We start from the raw sequence: 17,730 nt of genomic DNA on the forward strand, positions 1-17,730 counted from the left end.
AACACTTCTAGATCGTTCACAAGGGGCCTCATTCAGAGAGGGTTGATAAAAATTATCGCCAGGGCATTTAAAATGACGTTATTTTGGGCGTTGCTATCACGGTATTCAGAAAGGCTCGATTACCTGTGACAGCAAAATTCCCAAAACGGGCAAGTTGCTGCCAACGAGAGCATCGAGCCTCTGAAAAGGCCTAAACCAGCGATTTATTTCTGCTGCAGAGAGAGCTGCTCTGAGAGAGACGCCTCTCACAACTGAAATGTCGCCCGAAAATTATTTATTTAAATATACATTAAATATACATTTCTTTCATAGTGTATATGTGCAGGGGGTCTCCGGAGCTGAACCACGTTGGTTTCAGGTCCAGGGACCCCCTGCTTCCCGAGATACAGGCACCTTTATGGGGTGCCGGTATCTCCTATGCAAGGAAATGTCCCGGTCACGTGATGCGGGACATTTCAATGCAGAGGGATACCGGCACCCCATAAAGGTGCCTTTATCTCGGGAAGCAGGTGGTCCCCCCCCCCCTCTGCCCAAACCCATACAGTACAGTAATGGGCAAAATAACTATTATCCAGATATGGATAATAGATTATTTGCCCATTATTAAACACTGCATTAGCATACAAAAATAAAGTAAATAAATACAGTTATACTTACCACAACAGCAGGTCCTTCTGTCCTCCGTAGCAAGAAATCATATACAGTACATAATAAAGACATTCTAATGGCCCCTAACCCCTTAATCACCTTAGCGGTTATTAACCGCTATAGTCATTAAGGGGTTAACCCACCCTGACCCGATACAAACCCGGGAGGCCGAAGCACCCACCCCTGACTGACTTTACCCACCCTGTACCCATTGAGTAGTATAGTGGTACATCATACCCATATAATAATAAAATGGGCATGATAAGCCTCTATAGCACTCAATGGGCACCCTAATTACAATACATTAATACACAAGACAAACAATAATAAAACATAACTAAACTACAAAAAAATACACTTCACTAAATAAAAACAGTAGCCAGCTAATCTAAGCAATACAAGCAATAACAACATCAACAATGAATTAATTAAACCATTAACCAATCAAACCAATTAATTCCTAAACCAACTCAAAATGAATAGTAACACTAACCAATCAAAACAATTAATTACTACAACATTAATGAATGTAAACATTAAAATACAAAGAAAGAAATTCTAACAATATCTGATATAACCATAAAACGCATTAGCTAACATAATACAACATTAACTACAAACGAACACCAATTGCAAACCTTTTATTAGCATTAAGCATGAAAAAACAAACAATCACATCCACATAATAAACTGAAATGAAAAAAAGCAACAGCAATACCAAGTCAGAAATGCCCCCCAAATATTGTCATAATAATGTATTAATCTGTACCCTAAAGTGGTACAGATTAATATATTATCAGTCAATGTGCCTGCCCCCAAAAATCAAAACACACATCCAATGAATAAACCTGTAAAAAGAGACATTTACAAACATTCTATATATTACTTACCATTAGAAGCGGTGGATCTCCGACTCCCAGGGTAACAGGAAGCTCACGTACCTTGAAGCCCTCCAACAGCATCCGATGCCATCCGCCATGAAGATCCTAATCAGGTAACCAAATATTCTTTTTTCTTTCATTAATCACCTTCTTCTATCTTCATCTGTAACCATTTCTTGATCTTCTTAATCTTCTATCTTCTTGTTGTAATCGAAAAAGCCCCATGGTAGATCCCAACCGATGTTGTCTCGTCGTCTTCTTGGGCTCAAATGAGGCGTCACAGCCTTGAATAGGGCTTGTGACGTCACATTTAGCCTCAAAATGGTTAACAGCCACCTGATTGGCTGTTAAAACCATGTCCGACTTTAATTTTTTTTTTTACATGACGTCACTTAAAGGGAATGATGCCAGCCAATCAGAATGGCTGTGCTTTATTTGCCTTTAAGATGACGTCACTAAATCCAAGATGGCCGGTGTCACAAGGTATTTCAGCCAATCAGAGTGTGGAATTGGTTCCCACAATCTGATTGGCTGAAATACTATGTGACGCCGGCTTCGTGACGTCATCTTAACGGCAAATGAAGCACAGCCATTCTGATTGGCTGGCATCATTCCCTTTAAGTGACGTCATGTAAAAAAAAAAAAAATTAAAGTCGGAACATGGTTTTAACAGCCAATCAGGTGGCTGTTAACCATTTTGAGGCTAAATGTGACGTCACAAGCCCTATTTAAGGCTGTGACGCCTCATTTGAGCCCAAGAAGATGAAGAGACAACATCGGTTGGGATCTACCATGGGGCCTTTATGATTACAACAAGAAGATAGAAGATTAAGAAGATCAAGAAATGGTTACAGATGAAGATAGAAGAAGGTGATTAAAGAAAGAAAAAAGAAGATTTGGGTACCTGATCCGGAACTTCATGGCGGATGGCATCGGATGCTGTTGGAGGGCTTCAAGGTACGTGAGCTTCCTGTTACCCCGGGAGTCGGAGGGCCACCACTTCTAATGGTAAGTAATATATTGAATGTTTGTAAATGTCTCTTTTTACAGGTTTATTCATTGGATGTGTGTTTTGATTTTTGGGGGCAGGCACATTGACTGATAATATATTAATCTGTACCACTTTAGGGTACAGATTAATACATTATTATGACAATATTTGGGGGGCATTTCTGACTTGGTATTGCTGTTGCTTTTTTTTCATTTCAGTTTATTATGTGGATGTGATTGTTTGTTTTTTCATGCTTAATGCTAATAAAAGGTTTGCGATTGGTGTTTGTTTGTAGTCAATGTTGTATTATGTTAGCTAATGCGTTTTATGGTTATTACACATATATTGTTAGAATTTCTTTCTTTGTATTTTAATGTTTACATTCATTAATGTTGTAGTAATTAATTGTTTTGATTGGTTAGTGTTACTATTCATTTTGAGTTGGTTTAGGAATTAATTGGTTTGATTGGTTAATGGTTTAATTAATTCATTGTTGATGTGTTATTGCTTGTATTGATTGGATTAGCTGGCTACTGTTTTTATTTAGTGAAGTGTGTTTTTTAGGAGTTTAGTTATGTTTTATTATTGTGTGTCTTGTGTATTAATGTATTGTAATTAGGGTGCCCATTGAGTGCTATAGTGGCTTATCATGCCCATATTATTATGATATGGGTATGATGTACCACTATACTACTCAATGGGTACAGGGTGGGTATAGTCAGTCAAGGGTGGATGCTTAGGCTTCACGGATGGGTGAAGGGGGTATTAGCCCTAAGGATGGGTGTCTAGACCTTGCGGGTGGGTAGCAGTTGGGTTAACCCCTTTATTACCTATGGGGTATTAACCGCTAAGGTAATGAAGGGTTAAATCCCCCCGCAACCTCCCCGCAGGGCCTAAACAGCCACTAAGGGCCAAATTCACCCTTCACCCACCCTCGCTAGCCACAGTAAGCCTGGCACGGGTGTTTAACCCCTTCATTGCCATAGCGGTTAGCCACTAAGGTAATGAAGTTGCTGTATATGCATTTTTCCTGCTTCGGATGCATGCCGGGGGGGTCCGGAGCTGCTATTAATGGCTATCAGCTCCGGAGACCCCCGGCATCAATCCGAGGCAGGAAAAGGGCCTGATTTTTTCTAAGTCCTGACACATCGCAGCTCATCGAGGCATCTCTCCACCAATCTACCCAAATTTTGAGGTGAATTGGATTTGGGGAGAAGAACGCCTTTTTGGGCTGCGATAGGCCACAACAGCCGACTCGCGTGTATCTGAATCGCGCAAGTTTATGATCCTTCCAAAAATGGTCGATAAGCGGCTCATCGCCGCTCAATTGGCAATTTTCTTTTGGTGATAAAATTTTGCGGCGATACAGGCCGTTATCGAGCACTTATCGAGGCTTACTGAATACAAGTAGCCATTTTGGTCGAAAAGGGCTTGATAAGGGCCTTATCGAGGCTTTCTGAATGAGGCCCAAGATGTTTTCACTAGTTACTCTAATTTTTTTAATCACATTGACCCACACCTGGGGTTATACTGTTATATACTGTAGTACAAGGGTGTGCAAACTCTTCAGTCTGCGCCCCCAGCCTGCTCTCCCCCCTTGCTCGCGCCAAACCTCCTTACCTTGTCTCCAGCGTTGAATGATGCTGCAGGGCCACGTGATGTCCCGTGACCCCGGGGCATCATTTGATGCCCCGTTGCCATGGCGACGCGACCCTGAAGACAAGGTAAGGAAAGTTGCAGCGGCCTCGTGCGAACCCCCGGCATTTAATTTATGCTCCGTAAACCACCGCGCCCCCCTAGAAAATCTTGCGCCCCCCAGTTTGCGCACCCCTTCTGTAGTAGATATATGTCCGCAGGTTCTAGTTTCCTGGTGAAATAACTTGAGCTACCTGTACTCATATACAGTATAGTATAATAATCTTGTATTTCCCCCTTCTTTTTCAGTGATGAATTTTAAGATACAGAGCTCTGTTCCTAAGGACACAAACTTTGCACTTACAATGGAAGCAATCCTGCGACAGGTAATGGCTGGGTTAGACCGTGAGGCATAAACCAATCCAGATTAATAGGTTTTTAGGGTTATATTGCTAAGCACAGCTAAATTGTAAGACAATTTATATCCAAAACTTATAGTGCAATGCTGACACCATGTGGTCACTGTGTTTATTACATTAGTGAATGATTTAAAGGCTCTGGAACACAACATACTGTAGGTCCCGGGTATAGATGCGTGTGAAGTTGTCAAAATCTGATCTGCACATGCAAATTTGAAGGGGGATTGGGCACTAAAAAATGTGGCCAGAGACATCCTAATCCGTGATTGGAGCCCGGATTTTTTTTTAACTCCGCCATCGAATTTTATATTAAATCCACTTTGATTCGGAAAAATCAGTTTTGCCCAGACCCTGAAATATGAGTTTTGAGAGACCTATTTTAAAGTCCCATACATACCCCATATATATATAGTATATACCCTCAAACTTCATTCCAAAAGGAGCACACCAAAATACCTGAGAGTTATACTAATGGGATATGAAAAGTATATTTAAATGGCTCACACCCCATACTTCCTAAATGTAAATTTTCTATACTTTGGGAACAACTAATTAGACTTGTGCTTTAGAGTCAGAATAACCCTTTTGCACATTAGCAGTTGCGCTTCCAAGTCTGATAATATAATCTGTAGAATAGTCTGTAGATCTTTACATACAGTATGACTGGTGAGTAGCAGAGGTCAGGAGTAGAAACTTGCGAACATTTTCAACATGTTGGCGAAACTAGCAGATATTGGATGTTACTGATGTGAAATTGGCAACATTTGCGAATTTTAACTCGGAGTACAGAAAGAGAGTGATAAGCAGTTTGGCCTGGGTTACACTCCTCTCCTCATTCCAGTTACCTCCAAGCGCAGGTTAGAGGTCTGTTGCTCAGCTTGGACACTGTGTAGTGTCTCTTACTTATGACAAAGTACAGTATAGTGTTGTAATATTTTGGGAGCACGGGAGAGGAGGAACAAGCAAACACTGAGCAGGGGAGTATGAGCCATTTGAAGATAATGCCGATGAGTCAGTCGCAGGCTGCTTAACTTGTTTTACAACTTTTGGGCCATATGACTGCGAAACAGTAGCAAAAAGCACAGCGCGAACAAGGGTGGGTCGAAAAGCCAGTCACTGAGATTCTGCTCAGTGCATTAGATGTTGGGGATGCATTTTACTGCATGCAGTGGTGCTTGGCAGTTAAGGGTGTTGGAAAGAAGGTTTGGATATTAGCAATAATTAATCAATTGCCAATCTGGATGTCGACACACCCAGTGCACTATTTTTTTTTTGTTGAAGGATTAAGTATCAATAATATCAGAGTCCACTGTCATGTAATTTAAAGCTTAACGATAAAAAAAACCCCAATTAGGCTATTTCTCAGTTTAGAAATGTATCACTGCACTAAAAAGAGCAGGACGGAAAGAATGTAACAAAGAAATGTATGGAAACAATGAAACTCATTACTACTTGATTTGCATCATATTTGTCATGCATATAGACCAAACCCCCTAATCGATAATCCTATTTGCAGTTGTCTATTAATGGTCAGTTTTGGAACATTCTCATCTTTTTCCTTTTCCAAAAATGAATGGTCTGGTATTGTAGTACTGTATGTCTCCTTCATTATGCAATTGCACTTGAGCTGGGGGGTGCAGCAAATTCACCCGGAAGCACCATCGAAACTACTGTAAATTGTTCTTTAATCAATTGTGTAACAGAGTATGAAGAAATGTACAATTTTTACAATAATGGATCACACCAGAAATAAAATAAGATGAAAAATGAAAGTGGAATTGTGCATATAAATAAATCTTAATATATAAAATCGAAAGGTTGGTGCTAGCTGCGGTGAATCTGATTGGTCCTCAGCCTCTGGCCAATCAGATTGGTGGCTCTGACGTCACCCAACTGCCGCCTCACCCAACTGCCACACACGCACACACACCACCTCCCGCCCAAACCGCCGCCTCACACCCCTGCGCCTCCAGCCTCCCTTCCACACAGCACCACACACCACCTCCTGCCTCCTCTCCCTCACCCCGGTGCCTCACGCCGCAAGCGGCGGAACGGATGGGCAGAACGGACGGCCGGGAGCGGGCAGCCCACCCCCCCTCACCCGTACCACTCACCCCCCTCACCCGTACCACTCACCCGTACCACACCACCCCCCTAACCCATAGGGTGCGGCGCCGCATGGAACTGCGGGTGGGCAGGGCCTGCCCCTGAGAAAGGCGCCGCACGGAACTGCGGGGGGCGGGCCTGCACTCGAGAAAGGCGCCGCACAGAACTACGGGGCCTGCGCCCGATAGAGGCGCCGCACGGAACTGCGGCGGTCAGGGCCTGCGGCCGACAAAGGCGCCGCACGAAACTGCGGGGGGGCGGGGCCTACGCCCGAGAAGGGCGCCGCTGTGCACTGGACTGGGACGGGTGTGTGTGTCCCACTGCCCCCCCTCTCCAGTCCACTGCCCCCCCCTCCTGTCCACTGCCCCCCCTCCTGTCCACTGCCCCCCCTCCTGTCCATTGTCCACCCTCCTGTCCACTGTCCCCCCCTCCTGTCCACTGTCCCCCCCCTACTGTCCACTTCCCCCCCTCCTGTCCACTGCCCCCCCTCCTGTCCACTGTCCCCCCACCTCCTGTCCACTGTCCCCCCCTCCTGTCCACTGTCCCCCCCCCTGTCCACTGTCCCCCCCCTTCCTGTCCACTGCCCCCCCTCCTGTCCACGTTCCCCCTCCTGTCCACTTCACCCCCCTCCTGTTCAATGTCTCCCCCCTCCTGTCCACTGTCCCCCCCTCCTGTCCACTCTCCCAACTTCCTGTCCACTGTCCCCCCTCCTGTCCATTGTCCCCCCCTCCTGTCCACTGTCACCCACTCCTGTCCACTATCCCCCCCTCCTGTCCACAGTCCCCCCCTCCTGTCCACTGTACCCCCCTCCAGTCCACTGTCCCCCCTCCAGTCCACTGTCCCCCCCTCCAGTCCAATGTCCCCCCTCCTGTCCACTGTCCCCCCCTCCTTTCCACTGTCCCCCCCTCCTGTCCACTGTCCCCCCCTCTTGTCCACTGCCCCCCCCCTCCGGTCCACTGCCCCCCTTCCTGTCCACTGTCCCCCCCTGTCCACTGTCCCCACTCCGGTCCACTGTCCAACCCTCCTGTCAACGGTCTCCCTCCTGTCCACTGTCTCCCCCCTCCTGTCCACTGTCCCCCCCTCCTGTCCACTGTCGCCCCCTCCTGTCCACTGTCCCCCCCCTCCTGTCCACTGTCCCCCCCTCCTGTCCACTGTCCCCCCTTTCCTGTCCACTGTCCCCCCTTTACTGTCCACTGTCCCCCATTTACTGTCCACTGTCCCCCCCTCCCACCTGTCCACTGTCCCCCCCTCCTGTCCACTGTCCCCCTCCTGTCCACTGTCCCCCCCTCCTCTCCACTGTACCCCCCTCCTGTATACTTTCCCCCCCTCCTGTCCACTGTCCCCACTCCTGTCCACTGCCCCCCCTCCTGTCCACTGTCCCCCCCTCCTGTCCACTGCCCCCCCTCCTGACCTCGGTCCCCCCCTCCTGTCCACTGCCCCCCCCCCTCCTGTCCACTGTCCCCACCTCCTGACCACTGTCCCCCCTCCTGACCACTGTCCCCCCCTCCTGACCACTGCCCCCCATCCTGACCACTGTCCCCCCCTCCTGTCCACTGTCCCCCCCTCCTGTCCAATGTCCCCCCCCTCCTGTCCACCGTTCCCTTCTCCTGTCCACTGCCCCCCCTCCTGTCCACTGTCCCCCCCTCCTGTCCACTGTCCCCCCTTTCCTGTCCACTGTCCCCCCATTCCTGTCCACTGTCCCCCCCTCCTGTCCACTGTCCCCCCCCTCCTGTCCACTGCCCCCCCCTCTTGTCCACTGTCCGCCCCCTCCTGTCCACTGTCCGCCCCCTCCTGTCCACTGTCTGCCCCTCTTGTCCACTGTCCCCCCCTCCTGTCCACTGTCCCCCCCTCCTGTCCACTGTCTCCCCCCTCTTGTCCACTGTCTCCCCCCTCCTGTCCACAGTCCTCCCCCTCCTGTCCACTGTCCCCCACTCCTGTCCACTGTCCTACCCCTCCTGTCCATTGTCCCCCCTCCTGTCCACTTCCCCCCCCTCCCTCCTATCCACTGTCCCCCCCTCCTGTCCACTGTCCCCCCCTCCTGTCCACTGTCCCCCCCTCCTGTCCACTGCCCCCCCCTCCTGTCCACTGCCCCCCCTCCTGTCCATGGTCCCCCCCTCCTGTCCACGGTCCCCCCCTCCTGTCCACAGTCCCCCCCTCCTGTCCACTGTCCCCACCTCCTGACCACTGTCCCCCCCTCCTGACCACTGTCCCCCCCCTCCTGACCACTGTCCCCCCCTCCTGACTACTGTCCCCCCTCCTGTCCACTGTTCCCCCCTCCTGTCCACTGTCCCCTTCTCCTGTCCACTCTCCCCTCCTGTCCACTGCCCCCCCTTCTGTCCACTGTCCGCCCCCTCCTGTCCACTGCACCCCCTCCTGTCCACTGTCCTCCCTCCTGTCCACTGTCTCCCCCCTTTCCTGTCCACTGTCCCCCCTCCTGTCCACTGTCCCCCCCATCCTGTCCACTGTCCCCCCCCTCCTGTCCACTGTCCGCCCCCTCCTGTCCACTGTCCCCCCCCTCCTGTCCACTGTCCCCCCCCCTCCTGTCCACGGTCCCCCCCTCCTGTCCACAGTCCCCCCCCTCCAATCCACTGTCTCCACCTCCTGACCACTGTCCCCCCCTCCTGACCACTGTCCCACCCTCCTGACCACTGTCCCCACTCCTGTCCACTGTCCCCCCCTCCTGTACACTGTCCCCTTCTCCTGTCCACTGTCCCCCCTCCTGTACACTGCCCCCCCTCTTGTCCTCTGTCCCCCCTTTCCTATCCACTTTTCCCCCCTCCTGTCCACTGTCCCCCCCTCCTGTCCACTGCCCCCCCCCTCCTGTCCACTGTCCGCCCCCTCCTGTCCACTGTCTGCCCCCTTCTGTCCACTGTCCCCCCCTCCTGTCCACTGTCTCCCCCTTTCCTGTCCACTGTCCCCCCCTCCTCTCCACTGTCCCCCCCTCCTGTCCACTGTCCCCCCTCCTGTCCACTGTCCCCCCACTCCTGTCCACTATCCCCCCTCCTGTCCACTGTCCGCCCCCTCCTGTCCACTGTCCGCCCCCTCCTGTCCACTGTCCCCCCCTCCTGTCCACTGTCCCCCACTCCTGTCCACTTTCTCCCCCCCCTCCTGTCCACTGTCTCCCCCCCATCCTGTCCACTGTCCCCCCTCCTGTCCACTGTCCCCCCCTCCTGTCCACTGTCCCCCCCTCCTGTCCACTGTCCCCCCTCCCTCCTGTCCACTGTCCCCCCTCCCTCCTGTCCACTGTCGTCCCCCTCCCGCCTGTCCACTGTCCCCCCCTCCCTCCTGTCCACTGCCCCCCCCCCCTCCTGTCCACTGCCCACCCCCTCCCTCCTTTCCACTGTCCCCCCCCCTCCTGTCCACTGTCCGCCCCCTCCTGTCCACTGTCCATCCCTCCCCTCTGGGGGGGGGAGGAGAACAGAGAAAGACGGGGAACACAGAAATAGGGGGAGAGAAGGGAGCGAGAAATTTAACTCACGGGCAACGCCGGGTCTCTCAGCTAGTATACTATAGATCAGGAAATCAAAGTAGTAGTTGTATGCGGTGGTCCCATCATACTTACACAACACTCTTTACCATAGAGCTAATAGGAGAGATGTTACTCAAACCAAACGGGTGCATTAATGTTTCTTGAATGATTTTGTTCCCTAGGCATGTTCTATTCTTGTTGGACAAATTCCCATTGGAGATGTTAAAATGACCTATGGACTGAACAGAACATCGATAAACTGTGCCTCCCTTTTATCAGGTTATTAATGGAGGGTTTAAATAACAGGACTTGCAGAGTTCCTGCAACTATATTTTTCAACCCTGGGTACCATTTAGTGGAGCAACATGAACGTTTATCACAGACACTGTACTGGAAATGTCAAAACTTCTCATGGAAAAAATCATATTGTTTAATTTCCTGTATAACGCACTTGTGAAACTTTGTATATTATCTCCCCGTGCTGTCTGTATTATAATTTTGTAAAGTGCTTCCTCTGGATAGGAGGCGTAAATAAGCACACACACGCACACGCACACGCACACGCACACACACGCACACACAATATGACCCCAGCCCCTGATTGGAGGGAGGTGTTGGGGGGGGGGGGGGAAGGGGGAGAGTGCAACAACAAACACCATTAAATTACTTGGGAATGGCACAGACCACAATGCAACAGTTAGGATGGCTAATTTATTTTCGTATGGCATGGTACAATAACAGACCAATTATTTCAGAACAAGAAAAATACAGTTTTTAGGGAATGTACCTGATGTGAACTCTAATAAATTAATTAAAATCTTGCTATTTATTGGGGGAGGGAGGAAGCCTACATCAATAACCAATATGACTGGAATCTCGTAGAATGGAATATTGTATTCTTTATTTTTTATACATTTCTTTGTTACAGTGTTTTTTTTCTGTTTTAATCCCTATTCTTCTGTTTTGAAATAAAAGATCTAAACTGAGAAATAACTTTTGGGGGATTTATTTCTTATCATCATGCTTTTAGCTTCCCTACAGTTGACTGACTGCTTCTACTAAACCCCCAGTGTGCGGGATGTGTCAGCATCCAGATTTGCCATTGATTGATAATTGTTGAGGCAATAATTCACCTCTGACACTGCATACATTTAGGTGCCATACAAATACATTATAAATACAAATATGAATACATTTTCTATTTGCTGTATTTAAATACAGCATGTCCCAGCCTGCAAATTATTCACCTTGGATCTACAAGGAATAAACAATTTGGAGAGCATTGCATCTGATGAAGAGACCTCTGCAGTCTCAAAAGCATTTCCACTAGACATTTTTGTACGATTAATATGTTGTTCCATTAAAACCTATCCCAACCCATGAAGTACAGATGCAGCAGCCGTTATTTGAACAAATCACGGCGCCGTTTTCGTGTGCGCTGCTGTACTCCACTCAGCATTAAGCCGCCAATCAGTCCCAGGCACACGTGTTTATCTCGGTTGCTTTGTTTGAATTTCATGGATTGTGTACAATTAAATGCAATGAAATGAATGAATTGCAATGTGTACAGTACTGTGCTACTGTGTCCATTTCAGGTGTTTAAAAGCCAGGACACCAAAATGCCATTTTCTGCACTCGCTTGCGCTCGCGTCTTAAGGCGGTACGGTTGGAAGAAATCCCGCGCCATGACGTGGGTATTCCGAGGTATACACCGCGTGAAGTGTTCGAATAACGAACGCTGCATCTATATCTAAGTTCATAGCAAAAATAATACTTTTTCCTGAGTTTCTAGTGATTCAAGCCATTGGGTTTGTCAGAAATGAAGTCCTGTACAGGACAGTCAATCCTACCATATATTTCTTTGTGGTTATGGCTTTTAGCAAGTTATCTTACTGTGTAGTTCAGCAAAGACTGAGAACAGAGTAAATATCCATGCAGATATGTAAATATGTATTATATAGCACTATATGGACGTGAGATTCCATAACAAGAGGTTGAGAAGTTATGCTTTTTCGAGTTGCTTATGTAGAAGATTTTAGCACTGGTCCAGTGAACAGTTTCCAAATTCCCTTTCTCAATTCTTGCCTGGCTGCCACTTTGATAGGAGAGGCAATGTCTCCAGACAATCAAACAGTTCAGAAGACAGGGTGCATGGGTAGGTAAGGATAAGTATGCAAAGTATCTTATCTAAAAGAAAAAAAAAACCATATGTAGCCCCGAGGTAAAATTTGGCTCCCTGACCTCCCTCCGCGCCTACCGGGTGGTCGCGGGTGCCGCCGGAGGCAGCGGTGGACCCGCCGGGAGAGCGCGAGGGTGGGGGCCATTGCAGGGAGCAGAGCGGGACTGTGCGGTGCAGGCCGGTTGCCAGGGACGCGATCGGGCCGTCGCTAAGGCCGCGATCGCGTTGCCACCGGCCCGGCGGCTTGGGAGGAGGGCGCCGCCATTGCGCGTTAGCTCGCGCATGCGCAGTAGGCACAAAGTGCAGGGAAGGCCCCAGAGAGATCGCGCGAGGGCAGGACAGGGAAGAGAGAGGTTGAGGCGGCCATTAGGGGTTCGCGCATGCGCAGGGCAAGTGCGCACGCGGCCCCAGTGTTTAGGCAGCCCCCTGGGAACTACAATTCCCAGGAGGCTTAGGGAGACAGGCATCAGGTGCCTGAGTGTGGCCAATAGGGCTGGAGGAAGCTCAGCCCGGGAATATGGATACATTTCCCGGGCTTTGCAGAGTCACTCAGGAAGAGGCAGAGGAAGGAGTAGGAAGGGTGTAGGGAGCGCGTGGCTCCGGCACCAGGTAAGGGTTCTCCTTAGGTCCCCAGGCAGGCCCCAATTCCCGGGAAGGGCAGGGGGTAACTGAAGAGGGACGGCCCTAGATAAGGAGGTTACCCTTAGGTGCGGAAGGTGCAGTTTGGCAGTGCCACAGCGAATAGGGCTGTGCGCACTGGCAAATAGGCACAGCGTGCGAGCAGTGGATTTGCTGCGGGTTCCAGTGAATGGTGTGTATCGTTCTGTACAGTATGTCGCTGCGTGTGCTGGGCGCAGTGTGTGCAACGTGTGTGGATGTCTGCAGGATGACAGTGTGAGCTGTGTGTCTGCTGCAGACTGATAGCTAGTTGTTAGAGTTACAGATAGGACTGGGTAGCTAGGGAAGGGGGGGGCAGGTTATTGTTCCACAGGCCCTAGGAGTTTTCCCCAAGCCACCCCAGGTTGCGGTTCATCAGGGACAGGCCCTAGGTTAGGGTTCCTGTCCTGATAGGGTTAGTTAGGGATAGCGGCGGTTGCTGTTCCCATGCGGTTGGTGTTACCGAGAGACGGTTGAGTTCCCGTGGAGCGGTGGGACCCTCGTTGGGGTCCACGGCAGAAGTACCTGGAAAGGATCAGACGGACGTCTGACCCTTTGAGAAGTGTGTTGCGGTCCCGAGCATCGGAGTGCTCGGAAGGTACTTCAGTATTATAAGTGCACCAACTGGGCCCTAGCTTAATTTAGTGACTGCGCAGTCACCCACGACCTCTGTAGGAGTACGGGACATTGGGTGTGGGGGATCACAGGACACTGGGTGGGAACACCAGACATTGGGCTGAGGTGATGCGGATAGAGCATCAGGTTATGTTATGTTATGTTATGTGATGTGTGACATGTCGTGTTAGTAAAGTGTTAGTATTTTATCTACGAGTGTTATTGTATTTCTTACCCAGGGCTATCTTTCATAACGGGGATCCTGGGTAAGTGGAGGCGCTGCACCAGGTAATGGTAAGGGTTTCCCCAGGCTCCCAGCTAGCGGAGGCTCAGATCTCCTGGAGCCACAGGTGTTATGCAGTTACCAGTAGTCCCTTAGAGCAGGTGTGTTGCGGGGAAAGGAACCGGTTAGACCACGAGGGGCCAATGTGAGATTGGGTGGGTCGGCCGGTTCACAAAAAGGGCTACACATACAAATCAGAAAACGCCGTGACGTCACCTGGCTAATGCCAAGTTATAAATAGAAACTTTCAGTCCTCCCTTACTCCACAGAAACTGGGAAGTTGTAGCCCTGTGTGACGGTGAGGGGGTAACCAGGCTCTCAATAAATGTATTAAGCCCGTTTGGTTACCTCTGATCCATATTTGGGGTTTTAGAGTGTCAGCTCTTGAACCTTTATATTGTATCTGCAATGAATGTAATTATGCGTCAATAAAGACTTTTCTGTGTTTTACTGTACCTTTCCAGGAGTGCCAGGAAGCAGAGATTGCTGGGCTATGAATTTCAAGGGGGGTTTACGAAGAAAGTCTTGTCAGAATGTGTCCAGGTAGCCGGGTTCCTGAGTTGCTGGATAACCCAAAAATGTACCCGGGAATCAAGTCGGATTCTCGGATACATGTAGGCACATTGCTCCGGCAAAATCTCCCCTTGAAAACGCTTGCGCGACTCACTGCAAGGATTCCCTGCTTCAGCACAGACCAGAAAGGTAAATGGGGCATAGGGGTGTAAAGTATCTCCGGAACAGTCAAGGGGTCCCTAGGCTATGAGGGGATGCACAGTTAATGCCCAGATAACCCAGAACCAGTATAGGGGTTCTGGGGGTACTCCAACCATAAATAAGGTTGAGATCTGACTCCAAAATACTGTTCACAGTTTAAAGGTTCAACAAGGAATCCGGTTGCTCCTCCTCCTCTTACCATGCACCTCACAACTGGATCAACCTACCCGAGACTCTCAAAACTGCCTCCATTTAACTTGAAGACTTCAGCTGTCTCACATTTTAATATTGTCTGTAACTGTTACATACACCCTCATATTGTCTCTAAATGTCCTGAAGTGTCTGTAAATATAATGTATAACCACTGTTCATTTAATGTAACCATGTTTTTGTCATCATACAGTAACTCTGTGCCCAGGACGTACTTGAAAACAAGAGGTAACTCTCAATGTATTACTTCCAGGAAAAATATTTGATAAAAAATAAATAAAACTCACTGTGATGTCATCATACATCATACATTCTCGTGTCAACTTTACTGCATCGAGGTTGAATGCTGGCTACACCGCCGGAGGTCCGAGTGAATGCTGCTATCACAGAGCTACAGCTTCCCATATTTCTGTGTGGCAAAAGAGAGGACCAATATCAATCTGCAGCCACAGGACATGTGCTGGTGAACCGTTGACCAAAAGTCGAGCCTTCGCGATACAGTCCTTGGTAGGGGGGAATGGCCCGTCAGGATTAACATAGCAAGGGTCACTGCTGTGTGAGTCGTACAGGGCTACATCAGTCTGTAAGAAACGCGCAATGAGAGTGGACAGAATCAGTCACTCTCCCTGTGCGCCTCTAACAGGCGATATCATGATGCATGTTTAAATCTTCCGTGTCACATGACCAGGACATTTAAACGCACAGGAGATACCAGCACCCCATACGTACAGGAGATGCAAGCAAGGGGTCCCCAGGGCTGAAATTAATGCGATTCAGCTCCGAAGACCCCCTGCTTCAATAATATGTTATTATAATAAAATAAAGGCTGTGATCGCCTGATAGAGGTGCTGTTGCAGGGTTCCTTTATAAGGCTTCTTTATTGAGCCTTAAAAACATTCAGCACACAAAACAAAATAGCTTCTCTTCAGCATACAAAAACAAAATAGCTTCTCTTCAGCAGACAAAAACAAAATAGCTCCTTTTCAGCATAGAAAACAAGGCAGCTTCTCTTCAGCATGCAGGACACAGACAGTTAATCACATATGTACTTTGAAAAACAGACCTTATAGCAGTAATCTCTTCAGTATTTCAGTCCTGTCTCCTGACCAGCTAGCTTGCATGTGTGTACAGCCTGGGGGTTTTAAAACACCTTGATTATGCAGCTGGGGTCAGACTAATTAAGCAGCCCTTCTCTGAACTTAACCTCGTCACTGCTGCACTGCAAGCCTAAACATAGGTTTGCCAGGTATATGACTGGTGACTTTCATTCACCCTGACTCAGGTGCATAGGGAGAGGGATAGATTCTGTCCACTCTCACTGCGTATCTCTTACAGACTGGTGCAGTCCGGTAGTATTCACACAGCTGGAGTCCCATTTAGAAACAGGGACCCACGTTTGTGTTAATCCTGATGGGCCATTCCCCCTACCAAGCACTGTGCCATGAACGCTGGACTCTTGGCCCGCGGTTAAAACCACAGTTCTCTGGTTTTTGTATGACCCCTCTGGTGTCGATGGTCTGGCGTGCTCTGTAGTTTTTTTTGCAGCAGAGTCCATGCGGTGTGAGAGGAAGTAATTATGCTCACAGGCCCCAGGAAACACAGAAGATCCAGTATGCAAAATACAAATGCCAAAAGGCAGTTCTCCAGTCCTCCCACGCATTTTGAGGAACACAAGTCCACTTCATTAGGGAATGGTTTCTGTGTACAATTGGAGATTTATATACACCACTGGGTCCCATTCCATTGGTTCCTCAATATGCTAAGTTAGAGGAAAAAGAAAAAACATGGAATGAAGTCCATAGTACAGATCCCACTGGGAATCAGACATCATATAATATTAGTAAGGCCTTCAGTGAGGGGGGGCGTGGTTCCACATTAGAAAAAAGAGAGAAAAACTCCCACAAATGGTGCAGTATATGGTAATATGTGAATTGGAACAAGGGAATGGGTACTCACATTTCCCAAAACATTTCAAGCATATCAGTGACTCACTCTCCCTGAAAGGAGCTAAGAGTTCATCTGAAATAAAGAAAAACCTGGCGCCAAATAGTCAGTGGAATGTCCTGTACTCCTCAAGGGATCCGCACACTTGCTCGACAGACCATGCAAAGAAAAGAACACAAACAAACAAAAATCATAGCGCAACACTGTAGGGTAAGCAGTACTGCACTAATACACACAAACAGTTAAGAATCCTAGCGATTATTAAAATAATTATTTATTAAAAAGAACTATGCCAAGACCGACAATGGCAAATACAAGGAACCGCAGGTCATCCGGAGCACAAAAATTGGAGCCCTACTTACATACAGCAAGGTTTAAGCTCGCATGGTAGGAACAAGTCCTAGGTAGAGATGATCTCCCTGGCAGGTGATGCCTCTGCTCCACTGCGGCTCAGACACCAGTCAGTCCTTACGATGGTAACCGGAACAGCTCCGGCCGTGGGGGCTGGTGTGCGGGGTCCACAGCTCTGCACCGCGTGTAGACACACGCCTCACTTCCTCCTACGGAGCAACAGGAAGTCTCTGCGCGCCCGCGCGCGATAGTGCCCGTTGCCTTAAAGGAACAGCTGGCAGGCTGAAGGGAAAGTTGGGCTCCAAGGCCAAATGTCCTTAAACGTCCAAAGTCAGTCAAATAGTGGCTGTGCCACTAGCCCCTAGTGGCACAGCCACTATTTGACTGACTTTGGACGTTTAAGGACATTTGGCCTTGGAGCCCAACTTTCCCTTCAGCCTGCCAGCTGTTCCTTTAAGGCAACGGGCACTATCGCGCGCGGGCGCGCAGAGACTTCCTGTTGCTCCGTAGGAGGAAGTGAGGCGTGTGTCTACACGCGATGCAGAGCTGTGGACCCCGCACACCAGCCCCCACGGCCGGAGCTGTTCCGGTTACCATCGTAAGGACTGACTGGTGTCTGAGCCGCAGT

The 17,730-nt window shown here is 49.1% G+C and overlaps 1 protein-coding gene across 1 annotated transcript in view; it reads left to right on the plus strand.

Moving 5' to 3' along the window:
- The window catches only part of LOC142475800 (uncharacterized), a 67,530-nt gene extending 55,604 nt beyond the window's left edge, over positions 1–11,926 (plus strand). Inside the window, exons 4-5 of the mRNA XM_075581537.1 lie at positions 4,465–4,541; positions 10,332–11,926. Coding sequence (XP_075437652.1) covers positions 4,465–4,541; positions 10,332–10,436 — 182 coding nt within the window. The 3' untranslated portion in view covers positions 10,437–11,926. The remainder of the gene's footprint in view (positions 1–4,464; positions 4,542–10,331) is intronic.
- Positions 11,927–17,730: the final 5,804 nt, after the last annotated feature.

This window comes from Ascaphus truei, chromosome 2 (genome assembly GCF_040206685.1).
Source record: "Ascaphus truei isolate aAscTru1 chromosome 2, aAscTru1.hap1, whole genome shotgun sequence".
NCBI classification, from domain to species: Eukaryota; Metazoa; Chordata; class Amphibia; order Anura; family Ascaphidae; genus Ascaphus; species Ascaphus truei.